The sequence below is a fragment of the Phodopus roborovskii genome, unplaced genomic scaffold (genome assembly GCF_943737965.1).
Source record: "Phodopus roborovskii unplaced genomic scaffold, PHOROB, whole genome shotgun sequence".
Classification (NCBI taxonomy): domain Eukaryota; kingdom Metazoa; phylum Chordata; class Mammalia; order Rodentia; family Cricetidae; genus Phodopus; species Phodopus roborovskii.
In genome coordinates, this window is record NW_026126514.1 from 11086915 (window position 1) to 11114274 (window position 27360).

Below are 27360 nucleotides of genomic sequence, written 5' to 3' on the forward strand. Positions count from 1 at the left end.
TATTATTGATTGATATGAAAAAGTAGCAATTTAATTTACTATCATATAATATTAAAATTCTTTTTAATTCAAATTTTGGAAACTTTTTAAAACTGGGTTCCATATGATTTTGATATGCACGTCATATCTGTCTTCTTAACCATCATTTCTTTGTGTTAAAAAGTTGGGATATTGAGAGAGGTTTAGCAGTCAAGAATAATGTTCTTGCAGAAAACCCAAGTTCTTTTTCTGGATGACACATGAGGTAGTTCATAGCTGCATAAAATCCAAGTTTCTGGAGATCCCTACCATCTGCTAGACTCCTCAGACATGGCACCCAGTTGCATACTTCCACACATAGACACATGTGTATGAACTTAATTGCCTCTTCCAGTCTTGATGTGAGGGTATATACTTAGTCTTATTGTATTTTGTTATGCCAATCTCAGTTGGTATCACTGGGAGGCATGTTACTTTCTGAAGGCAAATGTAGGAACAGTGACTCTGGGAAGAGTGGAATTGGAGTTATGGAGGCAGTGCTCAAAGGGCAGGGATGGGAGGAAGGGGATGCTGATGTAGTGTATGAGAGAAGAAATAAATTAAAAAATATTAAACTAAACTAAAAAAAACAAAAAACCATTAAAATCCCAATGTTTTGAAATAAATTATGGTAACCCTACCAGAAACTAGAACAACAGAATTCGTTATTCTTCATAACTATATAGTGTTTGCAGTTTTCCCCTGTCTTGTTAGCCTTAACACCATTTTATACCCAACTTCTACTTTCAATGATTTATTTTTTGGTGGAGGAGAGATAATTTTTATTAGTTCTTTGAGAATTTCATACCATGTATTTTGACCATATTCATCCTCCCAACTGCTCCCCAGTAGCCTAGCCTACCCACACAATTTTGTGTCCACTTCTTTTCCTTCAACTCCAATTTGTGCTGCCCATCTTAGACACTTGGATGTGTAGCCTTCAACTGAAGCTTACATGGATCTAACAAGGGTCACATCCTGAATGAAAACAAACCCTTCCTCTTCCAGCAGCTATCAATTACTAATAGTTCCTGCTAGGGGTGTTAATTTCTGCCTACCTCCCCTCTCCATGCTGAGATCTTGTTTTGCCTGAGCTTGCATACGTCATGTCAGGCTGTTCCAACCACTATGAGTTCATATGCACAACTGCCCTGCTCTGTCTAGAAAATCATGTTTCCTTGTAGTTATCCACACCTCTGGCTATTATAGTCTTTTTTGCATCCTCTTCCTCAATGATCCCTAAGATTTCAGAGAAAGAGGTGTGATGAAATGCCTCATTTAGGATTGATCAATGCTCAGTTCCTTATCTTCTGCTCTTTTATCAGTGTGGATTTCTCTGCAAATAACCATCTAATGAAGCTTCCCTGGTGAGGGATGAACAATACAATAATCTGTAGGTATAATGACAAGTTATTGGGAGTCAGTTTAATACTATGTCCTCTTAAGGGAATAATAACAGTAGGTTCTCCTCTAGGGTCTATTGACTTCTTTTAGATTTTTGTCATATGCTTTTAACACAGGTAAAGCTATCAGAATTCATCCTTCACCAATCAGAATGGCTAAGATTAAAAACAAACAAACAAACTAAAGATGACAAATGCTGATGGGGGTATCAATGCTGTTCAATGCTGGTCAGAATGCAAAACTAATGAAGTCACTACTAAATCAATACAGAGGCTCCCCTAAGATAGACAAAGAACAAGTACATTACTCAGGAGCTCTAGGGAATAATGCCAAAGGTCTCTTTATATCTCTATGGAGATAGTTCCTCATTTGTGTTTATTGTTACTCTAACCACAATATTCAGAATATGGACACAACCTGTAAGTCCATTAGTTGATGAATGGATATTCAAAATATGGTACAGGTACACAATGGAACATTTATTAGATAGTTATTAAAACTGGAAGCATGATACTTGTAAATAATGGATATTGTTAGAAATAATCAATCTGCTGTTGATAATATCCATAATGTTTTAAAATTTAGTATATTTTCAGCTCAAGAATTCTGTTTCCTTTTTAAAACTGCTTTCATCTTTCTGTTATCATTCCCAGTTAAAATGCTGAACAATTCCTCTGAGTTCTAAAAGTTTATTGAATTTCTTAAGAGTTAATTTATGTTTCCTAATCAATATTTCCAAGTGCTGGCTCTTTGTGGCATGTTTTTAATTTCTCTGTTTGACCATTAGATGAGACCATGGTTCCCTGTACATTCTTAATGTTTATGGGTATGCAGCATTATCTAGAAATGAAAAGAACAATATTTAATTAAATCTCGATCTTACTTTTCATGTACCCATCTTTCTAGAAATTCTTATCCAACTGCTGAGTCTATAGTCATTTTACTTAATTTGGCACTAGATGGCAACCTAAGTCCAAGTTTATAACAATTCTTCCATGTATGTTGACACTTGTCCAACATTAGAGGGTAATCCAATTACATGTGTGCTTAAATTCTGCAAATGAAGTGTTTGTCATGAAATTGATGGATATCTAAAGAGGGCTGCCCATCCCTGTAAGCCTCTCCAAGACTCCAGTGAGGTTACATGGCTTGGCTACATTCACTTACATTATGGTCAGATACATAGACTCTAACGTTGGGTAGAATAATTGCTGAAGGACCAGTTTCAGGCTCTTAGTTCTTTCCCATAGCTACCAGGGTTACAAATATGCAATTCTTCTCTACACAATGAGTCCATAGTTTTTCAAGACAAACAAAGCTCTAAGGTATTACAGTACCAAGATCCACATGGCTATTGGCTACCTGTTTCTAGAATCACCTGGCCAAGATCATTGAAACTAGCCACAGGTGATGCTTCATGGAGAAGTTTAACAACCATATGTCTCTGGCAATATAAGAGCTTCTCTGTTATTTTCATGAAGCTTGGCAGGGAAAGTACAAGACTGTACTCACTTTAATATTGCAACAGGCTAACACTGATTCCTTAAAATTTTTGCCAAGTTCTACCCCTATGTAAACATGCTCTCACACCATCCTTTGTTATTAAAATTGTGAGAGGTATGAATGAATGCAAAGAGTAGATTTGAGATTTGTAGAAACAATGATTTATATAGTTTTTGGAAGCCTTAAGTTACTCCAAGGCTAAAAATTATGTTGTATGAAACATGGGCCTGACCATGGAACACTGTCCCCACTTTGTAGGAATGGACAATCAAAGCTTCTGTGTACAAGGCTGTGCCTTCTTTTCTGGTTTAACTGTCACTAATGGCCCAGAATTGAAAACAAATTTGTCACAGGCTTGTAGTGATTCTTCTGTTTATTGTGTTTCTTTCTTCCTGAGATGGAAGAAAATTTTGTATTTGCAGTACTGAAGATACCTAGAAAATGCTTTTCAAGTGACACACGCTGTGGGGACTGGCCAGGGCTTCTGTATTAGGCTTTCTCCTAGCTTTACCTCTGAGAAAAATTCTCTTATCTCTGTGTATGCTTGGAGTTTTATTCAAGGTTTATGAAAACAACCATTTATTGTTTGTTCCTTCAATATGATTTATTATTTTACTAAACCAGTTACCTTTGCTTCTCATCCAGTTTCCTTTGCTCTTATCAGGGTAGTTTGGTGTGTGATTAGTTATGCAAACTGGGGTATTTGTAAGGAGACAATTGGTAGAGAATCATATACAGATTCCATCATGTTGTGTTGTAGCTCTTCCTTTAAAATATAAATAATGACTAAAATTGTTTTCATTATGTACAATATTATGTTTTCAATTATATGTACACTAGGAAACAGTTAAATATAGCTATATATTAAATTCATTATTCTAGGTATTGATCAATTTTTATGTGAATATTTAGGAGTCAATCTCTTCATTACAAATTACATTAAACATGAATGTAAAGAGTAAGGTTTTTCCTCCCACTGCTGGTCTTGTCCCACCGCCATGCCAGCCCCAATTAACACACAAAGACTCTGTATTTGATATGATGCTGTTGGCCAGGTACTAGTTTCTTATCGGCTTGCTCTGCCTTAATTATTAACCCATTTCTGTTGTTCTATGTATTTCCACGTGGCCTCATCTTACCAGGGAATACAGCAGGCATCTCATCTCCACAGTCTCTCCATGTTGACTCCCTACTACTTCTTCTTTCCTCCTTGTCTCCTAGTCCCTCCTATCTTCCTTTCCTATTGGCCAACAGTGCTTTATTCATTAACCAGTATGAGAAACATATATACATAATGGCATCTCCCATCACATGAATATTATATATATATATATTAGATATATATCTATTATATCTATTTCTTCAAATGTTTTAACATTTTATGTCCTCACTAATTGTCCTCACCAAGGTCACTTCTAAGTATTGGAACTTCTATATTCTAGGAACTTGAAATGACACAAAGGCATGGCTATTTTAATTGAAGTACTTTTTCTCCTGTTGTTGTTTTATGATGGATCATCCTGTATTCACTGATAACTTATCATTCCACTTATAAATGTGATAGAAACTTATTAAATGTGAGCTGTAACCTTAGGGATCTAATAACGTGCTTAATTCTTCCCAGGGATAAATGCATCATTCTACAAGAAGGAATCCAAGTTCTTTTGACTCTGTTGTTTCCTTAAAGACACTGATATTTGCAAAAAAAAAAATGTACCTTGTGAGTTTCACATGAATACATGAATGGAGAGACAGTTGCTACTAATATCACAGGCAAATAGGTGTTCTCCTAAGATCCTACCTCCTACCTACCACCACTTCCTCATCTGAAGACCACCAACCTGTGAACATTTTACAGGGGAGCTTTCTCTTCCTTTTTCATTATCCTTTCTATGCCCACATTTCATTTTTATTTTCATACAAGAAAAAAATGTGACTTTTCCTTACCTCATAACTTTTAAAGTCTATAAATTGGGAAATTAAAATTATTTTCAAATTATCAAATTATGTAAATATCTGTCTTTGCCACAGATTGTTTATACTGAGATACTGCTTCATTAGTTTCTACATGTTTGAAGTATAATTTTCTCTTTTTCGACACACATCGACTCTTTTACAAAGGGCTTCATATTTATTTCTGAACATCCATGTGCAGAGCTTACATTCCACAGAAATTTAATTTAGAAACACTTTGAAGCATGTTCCAGTTGACTGCTGTTACTATTTAAAATTACTGATACCACAGTACTGTTGGGAATCTTCAACTGTTCTGTGCTAGGCTGCCTTTTCCACAGACAATTTTTCTGTAGGAAATACACTCATCTCAGTTACTGGTGGCATTTCTCAAGATTCACAGATTTCTAATGATATCATAAATTTCAGTGAGTGCCAAAGTTACAAGTAAGCAAAAGGAACATCTGACCACTAAGACAGCATTGAGAGGTATTTTGGTAAAGGATTCAGTTTCCGTTTTACTAGTTAATTTATATATTCTTTAGGGAATACATAGGTTTCAGGATGGATACATTTGGAGGGTCATAGCCATAATTTGTAAAGATCAATTGTAAATAGTATTTAAGTATGCAATTTGTATTGCTATCCAATTAGCTTGTAAGTCCAACATAACTATAATATTCATAAACATCTGGAAAATATGTGAGGAAATTATGTTAAAAATTTAAAGAACCATAAAATTCAGTATCCTTTCCCACAGTCATAAAAGTACTTTCCTGGTGATGTTGAGTACTTGTAAGCTAACACAGTAGGTGTGACCTTAGTATTAGTAATAACTTAAATTTTGTTTGCCTCTTCTTAATTTACTTGTATGACATGGAATGAATTATTATTTCTACTTTTGAGTTTAGTTTTGAAGTGAAAAGTATGTATTTTACATGTCATCATTTGAAGATTAAAAAGCATTTGAAAAAACTCTGTGTTTGCCAGAAGAAAAACAAAATTATCAAAAATCTCCAGATACAAGTTCTGAAACCTACAACAGTGATATACCAGTAAAATACTAGCACAAAATACTATAGAAGTAATGAATCCCCCTTTTTATTGGATTTGAGGCCCATTTCATAAGACTGAAGCAATATCTGACACTGCTGAAATGACAAAGAACCTGAGATTAGATAATTCATGGGGTTAAGGAAAAAACTACTATTATTCTTCTGAAGAAGTGGAGTAATAAGATTATTTCTAATGACATATTGTAATACTCATGGAACAGAGCATCGCTCACTCCTCCTAAGACAAGCTTCTTCTTGCAGTAGATAGTAATTAACATGGAGACCCAACATGGGGAGACTGATAGGTTATTTACCCCTCAGTCTTAACTGAAATGTCTGCATTACATTCAGAGTCAATGCAGAAGAGGCAGAAAGATTTTTAAGAGCCGCAGGTGGTAGATGATTCCAAGGAAACTGTGTCACCTAGATGCAACAAGTCCAATGCAAATATGAACTCATAGAGACTGTGACATCATGCACAACATTTTAAATAATATATAAAAGTCCAATCCAATGTAAACTATTTAAAACTAGTATTTGCTTATTTCTTTTATTATTATTATTTTTATTTTACATATCAATCCCAGTTCCCTCTCCCTCCCTCTTACCCTCTCTCCCCCCTTACATGCACCCTGACCACCCTTTCCTCCCATCCCCCCATTCATAGTATTTGCTTTTTAAAAGTAGATTCAGTAATCTACCCTTTTTATCCTATCATACCTTTATCCCCTTTTCCCTTTTTTAAAACAATATTTATTTTACATACCAATCCCAGTTCCCCCCTCCCACACTCCTCCTGCTCCCCCCAACCTTCCTTCATCCCATTCCTTATCCACTCCTCAGAGCAGGTGAGCCCTCCAATGGGGGTCAACAAAGTCTATCATGTCACCTTGAGGCAGGACCAAGGCCCTGCTCCCTATATCTAGATTGGGTAAGGTATCCCTCCATAAGGAATGGGCTCCAAAAAGCCAGCTGATGTACTAGGGATAAATCCTGGTCCTACCTCCAGGGTCCCCATATCCTGCCTAAGCTACACAAATGTCATCCACAACCAGAGGACCTAGTTCTGTCTTATGCAGGTTCCTCTCTCTCAGTCCAGAGTAAGTGAGCTCCCACTAGCTCAAATCAGTTGCCTCTGTGGGTTTCTCCATCTTGGTCTACTTTCTTGAGCCCCGAGTGCTTAGCAACACAGGGATCTTTTGAAGGATTTTATGTAATTGTGTCCAGTATGACAATGAATTTCACTAACAGCAATTAAGGACCAAGAGATCATTTGTATGTCATATTTTGACACAAGCATGTGATAGGTATACTCCCAACATGTGCTTTTATGGAGATTGTGGTTAAAATTACTTGTGTTGTTGGGGCTCTTGTTGTTACAATGGCCCTAAGTTTTGGTTCCCAACAGCAATGTCAGGAGGTTTTACACCTTCTTATGTACAGCATCAGGGAACCAGTCTTCTTTACTGCCCTCGTCATTTACTCCCTCACACAGACACTTACACAATAATTAAAATAAGCAGATAAATACATTATATTTGTATCTTCTGCAGGGAAAATAAGGATGCATAATCACCCCCCCCAAAAAAACAACTATATTTAAAATTAAGCAGTCAATTCTATTTCATAAACAAAATACACTTGTCTGGATTTTAAACACTTCAGTATCTCTTACATTCAATCATTAGCATCAGCAGACATTACATTTTTTTTTTTTTTTTGTCTCTGGGTACCAGCCTCATCATCTTATGCTAGCTGACATGTTAGAGCCCTTCTGAAATGAGACAAGCAGCTGCAGGGGAAAGCAGCAGTTTAAATGCTGCCATATTGGTTTCTCTAGTCAATACACTGTAATCTGTGTTTCTTGTAACATCTGAATTTGCTTTGATATCCACTCTAGTTGCCAAATAAACACTAGCTCTTGAGCATATGTTATATAACAGCCACAAACAGAGAGATGTATGAAGTCATTTGGCAGTATGTGTAGTGGTTTCTTCTTTGCTTATATGAGTTAATTTGCGTCTGAAAAAAAGTTTTCTTGAAAGAACATGTAATGCAGAGATGTGTAGAAATTAACTAAAGTGCTATATGCCTTCTAAAATTCTTAGCAAAATCTGTTTGTGTAATTTACATTTTGTTATTTCTAGAGAGCAAGAGACAGATGTTTGTAAGGTTTATTTGCCTAGATTAAACACCAGTGTGTTGGTAATACTGATGGCTTTTTAAACCACTATTAGAGCAAAGTGTGAGTAGCAAGGTCCCCATTTCATTTCTCCAAAAGGTTATTTATTGGTGTAATGATAATGGTAATAAAATATCAGTCATGGACTTGAGCAGATGAAAGAGCCTCCTTAAAAGATTCCTATTCTTATCTATTTTGAAAACTAGATGTTCACCTTATGATACTAACATTGAGATACTCCTTAAGACAATTCATCTTTATCAGTACTTGGAAATGTTAGATATTAAAGGCAGTGGTTAGTTAGTTTTCATGTCTATGCTAAATTTACTTTGACTTTTTAAACAATCAAAACATCAGATGAATTGTCTATATTGTCATTTGATACAACAGAAAGTCATGCTACAACTTAGGAAGCAATTAGTTAGACATAGGGCAGAACTAAGAAAATATTAAAATCATTACTCAATTCTTATTAAACTACAGTGTACCATTGCACAGCCTGTCCATCAATATAGCTCTAGAAATTTGCAACAATTACACGGAGAGATTCTGTATAGATTTACCAAGTCTTATAGATCTCCCTGTTAGCACACCCCCAAACAAAAGACTCTATTCCCTGTATGACCATTTATACCATATGAAATATTTAAATTGTTTTTTCCACTAGATATTAAGTTTGACCTAGAATACTTTTGTGGTGTTTGAAATACAGCTTATTCCTACAATATGATGTTTTTCAGTTGCATTGTCTCAGTATATTGTATTTTTTTTAGTTTTTTTTAATTTATTTCATATATCAAAGTCAATTTCAATGAAAAAAAAAACATTTATAGACAATATTTGGGAATTTGGGAGTCGTTCTTTCCAAACTACCTCCTGCTGGTAAGGGGCGCTGTCATGGGGGATTCGAAGAAGATTCAGAAATCCTGGCTGTAGTCTGTAAGGCTGCTTTGTCCAACTGTTTTGACCAGGATCAGCTGGAACTCTGTTTCAGGTCATCTGGCTTGATCAAACCACATTAGTCTGGAAGGAATCCACATCTTTTCATTTTCTGTGGAAACAAAAATAGAAATCCTTTTCCCCAGTAACTTGTCCTTCTACTTATATTTTGGAGTCAAAGCATTTTTTTAAAAATTTAATTTATTATTTTTCATGTCGATCCCAGCCCTCCCTCTGTCCTTCCCTCCCTTTTACCCTCTCTGCCCTCTCACATGCACTCTAACCACCCTACCCTCCCATCCCCCCACCCCAATTCCACATTTAGGGGAATGCCATCCAGTTGGGGTCATGTAGATCTGACAGGTCATGTGAAGTAGGGACTAGGGCTTCTCTCCTGTCTCTAGATTAAGGCAGTTATCCCTCCAAGGGGGATGTGTTCAAAAAGTCCTTTTGTGCATCCTGGTTCCACTGTCTGAGGTCCCTTAGACTGCTCAGTCCTTCTAGCTGAGACCCATATTCAGGGGGCCTGAGTCAGTCCCATGCTGGCTTCCCAGCTATCAGTCTAGGACTTTGATCCATTTGGACTTGAGTTTTGTGCATGGCGACAGACATAGTTAGATCTGAAGTCTTCTACAAACCCTCATCCAATTGTTCCAGCACCATTTGTTGAAGATGCTGTCTTCACCCCATTGTATACTTTTAGCTGTTTTGTCGAAAATCAGGTGTTCATAGGTGTATGGGTTAATACCAGGATTTTCAATTCAATTCCATTGGTCTACCTGTCTATATTTATGCCAACACCAGGCTGTTTTCAGAATTATAGCTCTGTAGTAGAGCTTAAAGTCAGGAATGCCTCCTGAAGTTCTTTTATTGTATAGGGTTGTTTTGGCTATCCTGGGTCTTTTGTTTTTCCATATAAAGTTGATTATTATCCTCTCAAGGTCAGTGAAGTATTGTGGTGGGATTTTAATGGTGATTGTATTGAATATGTAGATTGCTTTTGGCAAGATTGCCATTTTTGCTGTTTTCCTTCCTATCCAAGAGCATGGGAGATCTTTACAATTTCAGTTATCTTCTTTAATTTCTTTCTTTAGCTTCACAAAGTTCTTATTATATAGGTCTTTTACTTTTTTGGTAAGTGTTACACCAAGATACTTTATGTTGCTTGTGGCTATTGTAAAGGGTGATGTTTCTCTGATTTCTTTCTCTGTCTCTTTATCGTCTGAAAAAAGTAGGTCTACTGATTTTTTTGAGTTTATCTTGTATCCTGCTAGGTTGCTGAAGGTGTTTATCAGCTGTAGAAGTTCCCTGGTAGTGTTTATTGGGTCGCTTATGTAAACTATCATATCATCTGCAAATAGAGACAGTTTGACTTCTTCCTTTCCAATTTGGATCCCCTTGATCTCCTTTTGTTGTCTTATAGCATTAGCTAGAACTTCTAGTTCATATTGAAGTGATTATGGAGAGAGAGGGCAGCCTTGTCTTGTTGCTGATTTTAGAGGAATTGGCTTAAGTTTCTTTCCATTCAGTTTGATGTTGGCAGTTGGTTTGCTGTATATTGCTCTTATTATGTTTAGGAATGTTCCTGTTATCCCTGACCTCTCCAAGACCTTTCTCATGAAAGGGTGTTCAATTTTGTTGAAGACTTTTTCCGCATCTAGGGAGATAATCATATGGTTTTTCTTTTTCTGTTTTTTTTTATATGGTGGACCACGTTGATAGATTTTCGTATGTTAAACCATACCTGCATTCCAGGGATGAAGCCAACTTGGTCATGGTGGATGATTTCTCTGATGTATTCTTGAATTCGGTTTGCCAGTATTTTATTGAGTATTTTTGCATCGATGTTCATCAGGGATATTGGTCTGTAGTTTTCTTTCTTTGTTGTGTCTTTGTGAGGCTTCGGTAACAAGGTTATTGTGGCCTCATAAAAAGAGTTTGGCAATGAACCTTCTGTTTCTATCTTGTGGAACAATTTGAGGAGTAGTGGTATTAGTTCTTCCTTGAATGTCTGGTAGAATTCTGCACTGAATCCATCTGGCCCCTGACGTTTTTGGTTGGAAGGCTTTCGATGACTGCTTCTATTTCATTGCTTGTTATAGGTCTATTTAAGTTGTTTGTCTGTTCTTGATTTAATTTAGGTAAGTGATAGCTATCCAGAAATTTGTCCATTTCCTTTGAATTTTCATTTTTTGTGGAATACAGATTTTCAAAGTATGACCTGAAAATTGTCTGGATTTCCTCTGTGTCTGTTGTTATGTTCCCCATTTCGTTTCTGATTTTGTTAAATTGCATGTTCTCTATGTGCTTTTTCATTAATTTGGATAAAGGTTTGTCTGTTTTGTTGATTTTCTCAAAAAAACAAACCTTCATTGCATTGATTTTTTTTGTATTGTTTTCCTGCTTTCTATTTTGTTGATTTCAGCACTCAAGTTGATTATTTCCTGGCATCTACTCCTGCAGGGTGAATTTGCTTCTCTCTCTTCTAAGGCTTTTAGTTGCACTGTTAATTCTCTTATGTGACTATCCTCTGTTTTCTTCATATGGGCACTTAGTACAATGAACTTTCCTCGTAGCACTGCTATCAAGGTGTTCCATAAGTTCGGGTATGTTGTATCCTCATTCTCATTGAATATTAGAAAGTCCTTAATTTCTTTCTTTATTTCTTCTTTGACCCAGGAGTGGTGCAATTGCACATTGTTCAGTTTCCTTAGTTTGCCGGTTTTCTGCTATTTGTGTTATTGTTGAATTCCAATTTTAAAGCATGGTGGTCCGATAATATATAGGGGACTATTCCTATTCTCTTGTATCTGTTGAGGTTTGTTATGACACCTAGTATGTGGTCGATTTTAGAGAAGGTTCCATGTGGAGCAGAGAAGAAGGTATATTATTTTGTCTTTGGATGGAATGTTCTATAGATGTCTGTTAATATCAGTTGAGACATAACTTCTGTTAATTATTTTGTTTCTTTGTTGAGTTTCTGATTTGTGGGCCTGTCTAGTGTTGAAAGTGGTGTATTGAAATCTCCCACTATAAGTGTGTTAGGTTTTATATGAGCTTTGAGTTTTAGTAGTATTTCTTTTACGAATGTGGGTGACTTTGTATTAGGAGCATACATGTTCAGAACTGAGACTTTATGTTGATGGATTTCTCCTGCAATGAATATGAAATGACCGTCTTCATCTCTTTTGACTAATTTTGGTTTGAAGTCTTAACTCGTTAGATATTAGGATAGCTCTGACAGCTTGATTCTTATTTCCATTTGATTGGAAAATCTTTTCCCAACCCTTTACCCTGAGGTAATGTCTATCTTTGAAGCTTAGATGTGTTTCTTGTATGGAGCAGAAGGATGGATTCTGTCTTCGTATCCATTCTGTTAGCCTGTGTCTTTATGTAGGTGAGTTAAGACCATTAATGTTGAGGGTGAGTAAGTACCATTGATTGTTGATGCTTGTTTGATTTAGGTTTGTTGTTGGTAGTGGTATTGTGAATATATTAGTTCTGCTTTACCCTTGGTTTCTGGTGTAGTTGGATTATCTGTTGCCTACATTTTTCTGGGTGTACTTACCTTCCTTGGGTTGGCATTTTCCTTCCTATACTTTCTGTAGGGCTGGATTTGTAGATACATATTGAGAAAATCTGGTTTTGTCATTAAATATCTTGTTTTCTCCATCTATATTGATTGAGAGTTTTGCTGGATATAGTAGCCTAGGCTGGCATCCAAAATCTTTTAATACTTTGAGAACATCTATACAGGACATTCTGGCCTAGAGGGTTTCCATGGAAGAGTCAGGTGTAATTTTGATAGGTCTGCTTTATATGTTACCAGTCTTTTTTCCTTTGCTGCTCTTAATATTCTTTCTTTATTCTGTATGCTAGGTGTTTTGATTATTATATGTCAAGAGATCTATTTTCTTTGGTCCAGCCTATTTTGGGTTCGGTATGCTTCTTGTACTTTCATGGGCATGTCCTTCTTCAGATTTGGAAAGTTTTCCTTGATGATTTTGTTGAATATGTTCTTGGCACTTTTGAGCTGGGCTTCCTCACCTTCCTCTATGCCTATTATTCTTAGGTTTGGCCTTTTCATGGTGTCCCACATTTCCTGGATGTTTTGTTTTAAGGATTTGTTGGATTTATGATTTTCTTTGGTCGATGAATCTATTTCTTCTAGTTTATCTTCTGCACCTGATATTCTCTCTTCCATCTCTTGAATTCTGTTGATTATGCTTGCATCTGTAGTTCCCGATCTTTTGCCCAGTTTTTCTATTTCCAGCATTCCTTCGGTTTGTGTTGCCTTTATTTTCTCTATTTTAGTTTTCAAGTCTTGAACTGTTTCCTTCACCTGCTTAATTGTTTTTTCTTGGATTTCTGTACTTTCCTTAAGGAGTTTGTTCATTTCTTCCACTTTTTTGGTTGTTTTTTCCTCCATTTCTTTTAGGGATTTTCTCCCATCTTCTTTGAGGGCCTCTATCATTTTTATGATGGTAATTTTTAAGTTGTTCCCTTCTGCTTCCTCTGCTTTGTTGTTGTGTTCCATTCTAGTTCGTGTAGATTCCCTAGATTCTGGTGATGCCATGCTTGTCTTTCTGTTGTTAAGGGTTTTCTTGTATTGCCTTCCTCCCATAGCTTCTTCCAGTAGGTGTTGGTGGGGTCTCCCCCTCTCTCTATGGTACTTCCCCGGTGGGCTTATGTGGGTCTGAGATTCAATATCTGTAGCTCTGTGTGGTCTAAGCTCTCTAGGAGGTTTCTCAGAAGACAGGGACCCAGGGATGGGGTCAAGGATGAGGATCCAGTAGAAGATGCCAGCAGGTACTCACAGTGGTCCTGCAGAGATAGGCAGATCTGTGAGAGGGGCCCGGAACTCCAGCAGAGGACTGGAGGTGGGGTCAGAGACCAAGCAGGTGGAAATTACAGGTGATCCTGCATGGATATTCAGGTCTCCTTTGTTTAGAGTTGCTCAGAGAAGTCTCTGAAGTAGGGTGGACTGTTGGTTCCACCCTCTGTCCCAGTGTGTTGGGAGAGTGGGCAGGGTAGGGCACAGGGTAGGGGGTCAGGCTTACGGTGGGAATGGGTGGGGGTGTATCAGAGCTTCAAGGGTGCCCTCGATGTGGACAGGAGACAGGAGCAGCAGGATCAGGGGCCAACCCAGGGAGTTTGGGCAGGGTTGGGGGGGGGAGAGATTGTAGGGGGCAGGTAGCCCTGATTGGGCCTAGACTCACCTTTGGCCAATATCTGGCAGTAGCGGACAAGGGCTGAGCTGGAACTTGGGAAGGTTTTGCAGGATATTCTGATCTCACTTGAAACTGGAACTCTCCAGCTGAGGCCTCTTTCTTTAGCAGAGGCCCAGATTATGGGGTCAAGGATCTTGCCTGCAGGAACTCAGAGTGGACCCACAGAGCCAGTATATTGTATTTTATGAAGAATTTGTCCTTTTATTTACATTGTCACAGTTGTTGTTATTCAACAGCACATTGCATTCACATTATATTTGTTTGCTTTTAAAAATCCTTTTAGTTTATCTTGGTATTTTCCTTAATGTTCCCTTTATTTGGGATCTTGTTTTTTGTTGTTGTTGCTGTTGTTGTTTTTGTTTATTGTTTTTTTTTTCAGTTTCCACAGGGGGAAGTTTATATCAATTCTACAGTACTTTCTAAAAACTTACCTTGATTTTTTCTGTTTCTATTTGGTATTTCTAATTATAATTTTGTATTTGTTCTCTCATATGAATCATTTCCTTTTCTTTCACTTTACATTTTGTCTTTTTTTTTCTTCTCTGCATTTTTATATTTCATATTAAATTGATAGATTTATTTTTGCTTTCTCTCTGAGACTTAGAACTACTCTACTGTAGTTATCTAAATGGACCATTTCTTTGAATCACATGAGTTAAATTACTTTGTTTTTTTACAATCGCCACAATATGATGCTATTATCTTAAAGTGAGTTTTCTTCCCGTTGGTAGCCAGAGAGGCAATGGTGGTTTCTTTTTACTTAAAAAAAAAAAAATAAATGCACTATTTCTGTATAATAAAATGACACTTTGTTCTTAGCCAGAAATGTATCATATCTGTGGTTCTCCAATGGATTAATAGTTTCAAGTTTCTGATGTTAGACACAACTTTCCTCCAACCTCAAGAGAATATCCAGCCTATCTTCTTATACCTAATGTCTTGTTTGTTGGTGAGAAATACAAATGTTTCTCTGATAATGATTTTCTTTATTTTCATATTTTATGAAAATATTACTTTAAAGAAGTTACAATGTTTCTCCCCTTATTAGAGCCAGTTGACCTCATTTTCCTTATTCCTCATCCTTTATTTATGTAGAAGTGTCACCAACCAGTCAGTATTGTTATTATGCTCACCTTACAATAATATCTAATATATCCTTCACTTTGGTTATTACAACTAAATTATAGTTTCTCTAGGTATGGCTTCTTTATGTTCAGCTCAGACTGACACATTTTTAAAATAATGTTTAGAAAATAGCTTAGCTATATTTCTACAAGTGTATTGTTGCCTTCCTTCTTCCTCTGACCCCAATTATATTTGCCTTTGTTCTGTTAGGATTGTTCTCACTTGATTTTTCTTTAATTTTTCCCCCTTTTTATTATTTTTTTTTATTTTTTATTTTACATGTCGATCTCAGTTCCCTCTTCCTCTTTCCCTCCCTCTCTCCTGTGGTAAACTAATTCCCATTTTCCTGAGGAACCACCATACTGATCTCCAAAATGGCTGTACTAGTTTGCACTCCCACCAGCACTAGAGGAGTGTTCTCCTTTGTCCATATTGGTGTTTCTAATTTTAGCCATTCTGGCAGGAGTAAGATGGTATCTCAAAGTTGTTTTATTTTGCATTTCCCTGATAGCTAAGGATGTTGAGCACTTTCTTAAGTGTCTTTCAGCCTTTTTGATTTCCTCTATTGAGAATTCTTTCTTCAGTTCTGTACCCCATTATTAAATAGGGTTATTTGGTGTTTTGTTGAATAGTTTCATGAATTTTTCAGGAAATTTTTGTGGTCCACTTTGCAAGATCTACCTACATGTCTGCCATTGGCCAAGTTGTTTACCAGTCAGGATCTGTTTTTAAGCCCCTCCTTCTCCTGAACTGCTCATGATTCACCTGCTCTCCCCCTTCTCCCCCCCCCACCTCTGTGCTGTGGTTTTGATAATGTCTCCTAGAGAAATCAGACTTCACTTTTTAAATTTACTACTACACTTTTCAGAGCTCCATGCATCATTATTTGGTGTCTCTGAAAATTTTGTGTTCTTTTTCCATTTTTGTATTCTCTCACTCCACCCCCCTTTGGAAAGGACAATTATCAAGAAAATAAGACTTTATCTGCTGAGAATAGTAATTGTTAGTAATTATATCCACATTTTATAGTACACAATTACTAAATGTTATTATATAATACTTTTAGAAAAATATGCAATGCTTCTAAAAAATCTACATATCTTGTTTACATTCCTTTAAAACTGGGGTGATATTTGAGTGTTGGCGGCACACACCTTTAATCCCAGGACTCAGGAGACAGAGTCAGGTGGATCTATTTGAGTTCAAGGCCAGCCTAATCCACAGAGCAAGTTCCAGGACAGGCTCCAAAGCAATACAGAGAAACCCTGTCTCATAAAACAATACAACAAAATAAAACTGAGGTGATATCCTACAGCTATTTTATCTCCTGTGTTATGAAACTTTCTTCATTCATATGTGTGTGTTTGTGTGTGTGTGTGTGTGTGTGTTTGTTTATGTATGTATATGTATGGAAAATTATAATCACAATTATATTGCTTTATTACTTTTGTTGATTGATTTCAAGGCATACACTTCAGATAAAAATGTGAAGGAAAAGAAAATGTCTTATCTTTTGTATCCAGTCTTTATTATTGTAATAACTTCTTTTTCAAATAGTTTTTAACAATCCATATTCATAGGTAAATTCATAGGTAAAATATTTCACAGTGTAAAGAGTTTGAGATTTTATGATACATTTTTAGACTCTTTCTTTGAGAATAAGTTCCTGTTTTTGTGGCCAGAATATGAAAGTTCAACAATGTACCCAAAGTTTGTAATAATAAATATAATGTAACCAATAATTTCCTCTAAGTATTTGTTATAAAGAAATCCAACATTAAACAGTCTACACCTCCTTCTGCACCAGACAAGTGAATATTCTCACATATTTTGAACTCACTGTGTAAAAAGGATTTTTCAAAATTCAAATTATTATTTCTGAATGCCAGATTTTCCAGTCCCTTAGATCTCCAGTGCTGGCTTAATTGTCTAGGTTTGTTTTGTTGTCATTGGTGTGTGTGTGTGTGTGTGTGTGTGTGTGTGTGTGTGTGTGTGTCTGACTGTCTGTCTGTCTTTGGTTGTTTGTTTTTAGCTTTTTTAAGTACCTTGAACTTATTATAAAATGGCCTTTCATTTACAGAATGATGGAACTCTTTTGACATTTTTTCCTTAAATCTCCTTAAATCCTGTGAAGAAATATATAATTCTGCCATAGTGTCTATCACAGGTTCTACTAGAGAAGGTACACTTAATACTCCCTATGTATTTAACCAATACTACTGCTTCTCTATTCCTATCTATGTAAACTGTTCTAGTATATATATAGGAAATATGCTATCATTGGACTTTAAACTCTCCTTTATATCTTTCTTTGCAGGCTCTTAAACCTGATCTACAATGGAAAAATTCCTTTTTTACCTGTTTCTCATTGGAATAGCTGTGCGAGCTCAGATCTGTCCAAAGCGTTGTGTCTGTCAGATTTTGTCTCCTAATCTTGCAACCCTTTGTGCCAAGAAAGGGCTTCTTTTTGTTCCACCAAACATTGACAGAAGAACTGTGGAACTACGTCTGGCAGACAATTTTGTTACAAATATCAAAAGGAAAGATTTTGCCAATATGACCAGCTTGGTGGACCTGACTCTGTCCAGGAATACAATAAGTTTTATTACACCCCATGCTTTTGCTGATCTACGAAATTTGAGAGCTTTGCATTTGAATAGCAACAGATTGACTAAAATTACAAATGATATGTTCAGTGGGCTTTCCAATCTTCATCATTTGATTCTGAACAACAATCAGCTGACTTTAATCTCTTCCACAGCATTCGATGATGTTTTTGCTCTTGAGGAGCTGGATCTGTCCTATAATAATCTAGAAACGATCCCTTGGGATGCTGTAGAGAAGATGGTGAGCTTACACACCCTGAGTTTGGATCACAACATGATTGACAACATTCCTAAGGGAACTTTCTCCCACTTGCACAAGATGACTCGGTTAGATGTAACGTCAAATAAATTGCAGAAGCTACCCCCTGACCCTCTCTTTCAGAGAGCACAGGTGCTGGCCACCTCAGGAATCATAAGCCCATCAACGTTTGCATTGAGTTTTGGTGGAAACCCCTTGCATTGCAATTGTGAGTTGTTGTGGCTGAGGCGCTTGTCCAGAGAAGATGACCTTGAGACCTGTGCTTCTCCTGCACTCTTGACTGGTCGTTATTTTTGGTCAATTCCTGAGGAAGAGTTTTTGTGTGAGCCCCCACTTATTACTCGTCATACACATGAGATGAGAGTCTTGGAGGGTCAAAGGGCAACTCTGAGGTGCAAAGCTAGAGGAGACCCTGAACCTGCAATTCACTGGATTTCTCCTGAAGGGAAGCTTATTTCAAATGCAACAAGATCTCTGGTGTATGATAACGGAACACTTGACATCCTTATAACAACTGTAAAAGATACAGGTGCTTTCACCTGTATTGCTTCCAATCCTGCAGGGGAAGCAACACAAACCGTGGACCTTCATATAATTAAACTCCCTCACCTACTAAACAGTACTAATCATATCCACGAACCTGATCCTGGTTCTTCAGATATCTCCACTTCTACTAAGTCAGGTTCAAATGCTAGTAGTAGCAATGGTGACACTAAAATGAGTCAAGAAAAAATTGTGGTGGCAGAAGCAACTTCTTCAACAGCACTACTTAAATTTAATTTTCAGAGAAATATTCCCGGAATCCGAATGTTTCAAATCCAGTACAATGGTACTTACGATGACACCCTTGTTTACAGGTAAGACAGATACAGCATCTTGGATCTTTGCTGACCACGATAGTGCAGGATTTGGAAAGCACCACTGCCTTGTTTTGACTCTAAATTGACACTACTACTCTGTGATGTAATTGTAACCGTATGACTTTATGCTGTATAATTCAATATATGAAATGGTGAATACATATGGGGGAAGTATTTTGAATGGCATTGTTTTAAATATTATGCATCTATCTTTAATAATATGCTTATGTCTTGCCTCATATGAGGGATGTGACTATCAGACAACAAGGCAGATTTAATTTAAAATTTCAAAAACATACCAGAATATACGCATCCACATGAGTGTTCTTTCCTTCAAGGAAGTCACGTTGGGAGGCTATCTCATTACCCCAATGATGCTGCCTTTGCTCAAAGCAGTTTTGGAATTATCTTTAGAACCTTCGGCATACTATTTTGAATATCCTCAATGGTGACAAATCTTCGTCTTTTGAGGGTGAGTTTCAGTTTTGGAAACAAGCCTTTTGGAGCCAAGTCTTGTGAATAAGGTGGGTGATCAAGATGGGCAGTGCCACTTTTGATCAAAGCAATTGGATGTAACTATAAAGTACTGAGACTGATTCTTTGGGTGACTGAGTTATTTGCATGTTTGCTGTGTCATGTGCATGGGTTCTTAAGACACTTCCAAAGAGGATATGCAGAGTAATTTGAGCAGTGGAAATGTCGCTTTAATTAAATATTCAAATACTGGGACAGAACAGGAATGGAGAACTTATATTGGCTAGTGAATTTCTGGTATGTTTTTCTAAAGTTCAGCCTCATTGATTTATAGTCACATCTTACCCAATTTTGAGTTGGAAATGCACATTTTTACCAAATATAATTTTACTCATGACAGATTATTATTACCCCTAGGAAATAATGTAAAGTCACAGTTTTGAAAAAAAAAAATAACCTTTTTAATGATCAGTTTGGTTGCTTTATACAGTAGCTAAATTCTTGAAAGTAAATTGCTTTTGGTTCATGTCTGAAAATGAGATTAATTTCTTAAAATAAGTGAAGACCAGTGGGAAGAATAAAAAGGCATCCTAGCTAGCTATATAATCAATCCTGGACCAGGTTCTACCTGGTTGAGTTTTAATTTCCTCATCTTTTAAAGAACGATTAGGCTAAGTGGTTTCTAATATCCCTCTCATCAGTAAATGGATGTGGTGGCATACTATGACATATGAGCATTAGTGAAATGTAGTTTACTCCTGTCTCCCACACACTTCACATGTCCACAGATGATATTCAACCAGTGGTCCATGAAAGATGCTGAATTCACCACCCTTTAATTTATTGATTGTACAGTTTTAGAGTTATCTCTTGACAAGCTGCAGTTTGCTTTTAAAATAGCAAAGTTATTATCCTGTTTTGAGAAATAAATTATGTGGTTCTGAGAACCTTGCTGAACTCATGCCTACCTCCGCTGAATGGCAGGCATGATTGGTTATGAGTACATGCTCTTGTGAGTTTCCTGGTACATTCAGAACATACTGTATAGCTTGTATCCCATTTTAGTTATGTCATTGTTTTGAAATTTCTGTAACTAGTTTTTAGGAGAAGTTATAGACTTACCCTTTACTTCCAAATTAATTTTACTTTAAGTTATATTTGGTTATGCTTTAGGGGAAAAGTTAGCAACAAATAGGAATACAGAAAAGTCTTTACAGTAGAATGGATCCAGAGATATCTCTGAACCTAAAAACTGTTTCTTGATGGAGAGTCTCACCCGAATATGATGGTTGGATGAACTCACACTCTTATCAACAGCTTTGCTTCATCGTGTGTTCAGGTTATTACTCACACATGCACATCACACTCATTAAAAAGTACTGGGAGCTAAGGCATAAGAAATCACGATGTCTGTAAATAAAATCTGTTCATCCTGGTAGCAGTAGAAGTTATTATAGACAGCTCTAGTAGATACCATTCCATAGCAGCTCATTACAGATTTGGAAAGCCAATGCTCTGAATTGCTGTTCCATTCTGCTTGCTAATGTGATTGTCAGTATTTTCTCTTTTTTCAAATTGCCTTTCAGTCATAGAGGTATTGTAAGTGCTAAATGGATTTGTTTAGTAGTCAGATAATGTCACAGTCACACCTTTCCAAAACAATTTGTCATAAATGATTTTAGCAATGGCTTTTATCAGGAGCCCAGCTTTGCCAAGCAGTGTAATTAGTAAACTTGTCAAGGCATGGAGCAGGCACCATTAATATAATGCAGACGGTAACAATGAGCTTTCAGTTACTCTAACTGGGTAAGTATAATATCGGATCATTTTTCCATGTTTCATATCTGTTATAAAAGTGTTTATTTTGATGAGTACTGAAGGAGACAGAACTAAAGCTATGATGACTTTGTGTATGTGTATTTTGTTTTGTTTTTAATATTAACACATATTCCATTGTCCCTCAGAATGATACCTCCTACGAGCAAAACGTTTCTGGTCAATAATCTGGCTTCTGGAACTATGTATGACTTGTGTGTGTTGGCTATATATGACGATGGCATCACTTCCCTCACTGCCACAAGAGTCGTGGGTTGCATCCAGTTTACTACGGAACAGGATTATGTCCGTTGCCACTTTATGCAGTCCCAGTTTTTGGGCGGCACCATGATTATTATCATTGGTGGGATCATTGTTGCTTCTGTGTTGGTTTTCATCATCATACTAATGATCCGGTATAAGGTTTGTAACAATAATGGGCAACACAAGGTTACCAAGGTTAGCAACGTTTATTCTCAAACTAATGGGGCTCAGATGCAAAGCTGCAGTGTCACACTGCCGCAGTCCATTTCCAAACAAGCCATGGGCCATGAAGAAAATGCCCAGTGCTGTAAAGTTGCCAGTGACAATGCGATTCAGTCTTCAGAAACATGTTCGAGTCAGGACTCATCTACCACTACCTCTGCTTTGCCTCCTACCTGGACTTCAAGTGGGTCTGTGTCTCAAAAGCAGAAACGAAAGACTGGCGCGAAGCCAAGTGCTGAGCCGCAGAGTGAAGCTGTCACAAATGTTGAGTCTCAAAACACTAACAGGAACAACTCAACTGCCTTGCAGTTAGCTAGCTGCCCTCCTGCTTCTGTCACAGAGGGGTCCACATCTCAAAGAGCACAAACCAAGCCAAGTAAGTTTCTTACCATTCCTGTTGAGAGAGCTAGAGCCAAGCAAGGGCCCTTTCTCAATGGAGCATTAAAAGAATATTGTCCCTATGATAACTCACTGAGGTCATGTGAGCTATCTCCTATGAGAAATCTGTCTATGAGTGGGATGTGGACTCTCCCCTGCATTTCTGACATTTGCTATGGAAAAGTAACTATTTCAAATGTGCAGTACAAATAAGAAAGGTTTTTGTAATCTATTACCATGAAAAATCACAGAGGAAAATGAAATTTGAAATTCTTGTCCCTGATAGTTACACTTTGGGATTTTTATAATAAACCTTCCAAGGAAGAGATAGGCAATATAATACCTTAATATATCGGCATGAAGGTCATATTAATAAAATGGCAAGAGTGGTAGCAGCAAAAGATGGTTGCAGTGCCTTCTTCTACCCCATGGCTAATATCTAGGCATTATACCTCAAGTCATATTTAAAAAGTGATCACAGAGTTAAGAGCTGTCTCAGCCTGTAAAGGCACCAAGACAGCCGAGCCTGACCACTTAGTGAATGGAACCCAAAAGTGGAAAGAGAGGGAGGACTTCTTCAAGTTTTTCGATGACAGCCATGCTAGTGCCTCCCCCATCCATACAGAATAAATGTGTGTGTGTGTGTGTGTGTGTGTGTCTGTGTCTGTGTGAAATGTTATCAGAAGAAATGTCTTACTTAAAAGTAATTTAAAGAGAGGTCTGTTTATACATAATTGACATTTTAAAATGAAGGCACTGCATTGCTTACAGTGACAATTGTATTGTAAAGAACAACTCAATGTTTAAGTTTATTAATCAAATTAAGAATTTTCAGGAAAGCTAAAGGAATTAACCTTCTAAACATCAGTATGGATTTGGTGCTAAAGTTGTTCTAAGCTACTTCTTATTTTATTTTATTGGAAAAGTAATACAATGGATTCATTATATATTTATCATATACTAACCCATAGAAATATTAAGTTGATCACATTTATTCCACACACAACTGTAGAATGAATGTGTTTTATAGTTTCTTAATGCAAGTTAAACAATGGTATATATGCCTGCTTTACACAAACAGGTGTTTTTCTTTGTCACCAAGTGAAATCAAAACTTCTAAAGGAGGAGTTATCACAATACCAAGTGTAGAAAGTCATTACTGTTTTTCTCTTCCTGGCTATAATTCTGCTTCTGAATGTTTGTCTCTTAAAAAGTAAATGCATTTTTTTCAAACCAAAGACTGTGGTAAATGTAATCATAACCAATTCAGCATTGTGGGCATGTATTATCTTAAAGAATATAAAAATAGTCTTATGTTTCCTGGGAAAAATATTCTTGGAGATTCATTGAAGTCATGATTCATGTATATTCAACTCTGGTGTTGCTAAGAAATTATATGCATGGTTTTATTTTGTTTTTCCTACTAGATTTATTTTGATTTTGTTGTGAGGATATATCTTATATAAAAACATAGGCCATTTACTCAGCATAGAACATAACATTTTTGCCATAGTGTAAGTTGGTATTTTATATATGATAAAGAATCACAGTGAGCAAGCTTAACACAACATTGATGTTATTAATTAAAAGATTTGTTTTTCTTTTTGTTGCTTATTTGTTTGTTTTCTTTCATATGACAGAGGGAATCATGTTTCTGAAGCTGACTCCAAACACATTGTGTAATTAAAATTACCCAGAGGGTCTTCCCAAACTCATTGCTCCACTGCCAAGGTGGTGATTACAAGTTTGCCCATAAATTCTGGCTCAAAATGATAGTATATTAATTCCCATCTCTCAAACATTGCTTAAAGCTAAACTTCAAATTTCAAATCATTAGCTCCATTTTTGCCTCTGTGCAAATGCAAAAGATTCAATTAATTTTCATTTGGCAATGGTACATCTTATATGTACTTTCTCTTGATGCTATTAAGTGGGAGGTCAGATATAAGCAATTGGAGATGACTTTAGTGCCAGTCTTAGAATTTTTTTTTCTTAGTTTACATATCTATCCCAGTTCCCTCTCCCTCCCTTGCTCCCTCCCATCCCACCTCACGCCCACTCCTTCGCCCACTCCTTCCCTGTGGAGAATATTTATTTATTTGTTTGTTTATTTATTTATTTTGAGGCTTTGTTATTCACTAAGCCAAGCCTAATCCTCTCCACTGTTTCTGTAGATAGGTCCCTTGGGGAACACAATAGGTCACCTGTCTGGTCTTACTTCATGAAAGCAAAGCAGAGTGACTTTTAGCACTGTTATAAAGGTGATGTCTTCTTCCAACTATGTATTTCGCACTGACACTGGTAACATTATTCTTAATGAAGTACTGAATGGTAGCAGCATTTTAATATTCCCATTCTGAGTTTTCAAACATCATACTAAACTCTTGAATGGACTAAGCTTTCTTGTCTTTATAAGGGAGTGGATTCTAGAGGACAAAAAGACCTTGAAATTACACAATACAAAGCAGGCAAGTCTGAATGCCTGCTCTAAACTATTAGAAAACTTAATATTTTACAACTTCCTTGGTTTGTGACATGATCATCTTATTTATACTTCTCCTGGAAACTTGAGTGTGAATATTACATTTCTCATAGACATTTAAAAGTATTTGATAAAATCATATGGATTTTATTTTGACTGATGTAAAAATAATAATTTTACTATTTTCATGATACTTTTAAGGGTATATTTACCACATGCCTGAACACTTGTCTCTTAAACATAAATATCTAACCCTGTGCTTTAGTCTTTACAAAAGTTTGTGTTTTGAGAGTTCAACAAAAGTCTAGCCTGTCAAGAAAGTCATCTGGTCTTCATGTGCATTTATATTACAGCAGTTTTACTTATGGAGATAATTAATGCTATTTATTATAATGACTGTCACAAAATAACTGCTTAGGTTACTGAGTGAGTAAATGAATAGACAAACACAGAAGTAACTCTAGAGATAAAGGTATTGCTATTAGCATAAACAACAGTTTGCATTAATTAGCATTGTGATAATTGTGGTTCAGAAATTTTGTTATCGCAGCAATCAGAGATGCTGTGTTCTCCTTGTTTTTCATTTTCCCATGTGGTACATTGTGTACCTAACCTACCATGTACTGAACATCCCACTCCCATTTTATTGTTTCCAACTACAGCAAAATAAGTAAATTATATTACTTCCTTTTTCTTAATTATTTAGCCTTCATTTTAGCCATAATGTCATCAGCTTGTTACATGGAAAAACAAACATATGCTCTCTTAGTTATTAGAGTATTTTAAAAAGTTATTTACTCCAAATGTTTAGACAGAGCATTATGTATCCATCTCTAAGCTGTTTTTGTTCCTACTGGTTAAATATCCTTTGATTTAGAAATATGAAACCACAATTCAAGTGATGTCATAGAGGGTATACACAGCCTTTATAGTATCCTAAGTGTTCTTGCAAATAACAGTTTATTTTGATGTCTGTTGTATTTGGAACTTCCAAATTGATTAATACATAAATCAGTTGTATAAAACAATTTAAATTAGATGCAGGAATTAGAAATCCTGACACTGTCCAGTTTATTTTTTATCGACTTTTCTCCAGAATTAAAGTAGTCAAGAGAGGTCTTACTACCTAATAATTAAACCAATCAATTTTTACCTACTTTTAAAATATTGTTTAACTAATTTTAAGATATATCCACTGACACAGAAATACTATCACTAAAATATTTGTATGTCTCTAAAATAATTCATTTTCAAAACTTTAACACAATCAATCCATTCTCTCCATTTTTGTGAAATATTTTCACTCCAGTTTTCAGCATCCATACAGCACTTGCTGACAATATAATTTCAGTCATTTTATTTGCTTCCATTGCAAAACTGTAACTTCTATGTAGAAAATAAATAATCACAAAATTCTTATCAATAAACTGCCACTTGTTTCTTAAATTTCAGTAATCCCTCTCTGCTTATGTTTAGGTATAAACTTAAGAACACTTCTTTTATAATGCAAATAAAATTTCTGTAGAAATAAAAGACACTGTAAGTATCTTCTAAATGTAAACTACTCTTTTCAAAGAAGACAACAAATAAGAGATCATTTTTTTCTTAGCCTCGATTATTTACAACTGCAGTTTATGATGCATAGTCATTCCAGCCAGCTAGAGTGAGGGTCATTCCCTCTCTGCCTCAGACCAATTTTCTCATGAAAGCAGCCTTTAGCATTGCATTTCTATGTGAGCCTGGGGAAAGTCTTCAATAGACCTGTGAGCTGGATAGGAATTAGCTGTGCTTTTCTTCTTAGGTTGTTAATATTACTATTGCATTATTATTAATTATTATTATTAATATAAAAATAATTGAATTCCTTATAGTGAAAGTGGAAAATGGCATTGAATGTCTTTTATGTATGAAATATGTCTTTAAAAGTGCCTGGAGAGACAGCGCAGTGCTTATGCACTTAGCGCTCTTCAGAGTAGCTGCACTCAGTTCCCAGTACCAACATGGAAGCTTCTTCTGCAAAGGAACTTCAGTCTCTTCTGACTTATCAGGTTCCTACATGCATGTGCACCCTTATAGACATAAAATAAAATTTTAGAGAAAAGGCAATCTCATAAAAATGCATAGATGAAAGAGAAAAGTAATCGAAGTCAACAATTTTGTTACATAATTTACAAAGACCAGCCTGAAAACTTACTCAGTTCCTGACACAAAGACTAAAAAGTGAAAATAAGGAATCTCACTCAGCAGTGACATTATAAACACCATTAATTTTGTATTTCTTATCATTGTTTTCGAGAAGAAATGACTGCTCCTTTTTAGAACAAAAGTCTACACAAAACAAAAGGTATCATTAATACATTCCTGCGTCTCAGCTATCCTAGCAATAAGGTGTCATCACAATTGAGGCAGAAATTAATAGTTCATAGCTGGAAATGTATTAGAATATTAAATTTTCTCTTGGTGGTAATATGAACATCTTTGAAACTTTATTAAAATTTGCATTTTTTTAATTCCAACAAAGTAATTGGTAATTGTTCTATCTGTGTTCAGCTGTTTCAGTGTAAATACTGAAAATATATGGACATTGTAT

At 36.1% G+C, this 27360-nt stretch overlaps 1 protein-coding gene across 5 annotated transcripts in view; it reads left to right on the top strand.

Annotated features, from left to right (window-relative positions):
• Lrfn5 (leucine rich repeat and fibronectin type III domain containing 5) overlaps window positions 1-27360 on the top strand; it is a 257749-nt gene that overhangs the window by 224475 nt on the left and 5914 nt on the right. For all 5 annotated transcript variants that reach the window (XM_051195897.1, XM_051195896.1, XM_051195900.1 and 2 more), the window contains 2 exons: window positions 17728-19132; window positions 21574-22286. In XM_051195897.1, coding sequence (XP_051051854.1) covers window positions 17748-19132; window positions 21574-22286 — 2098 coding nt within the window. In that variant the 5' untranslated portion in view covers window positions 17728-17747. The remainder of the gene's footprint in view (window positions 1-17727; window positions 19133-21573; window positions 22287-27360) is intronic.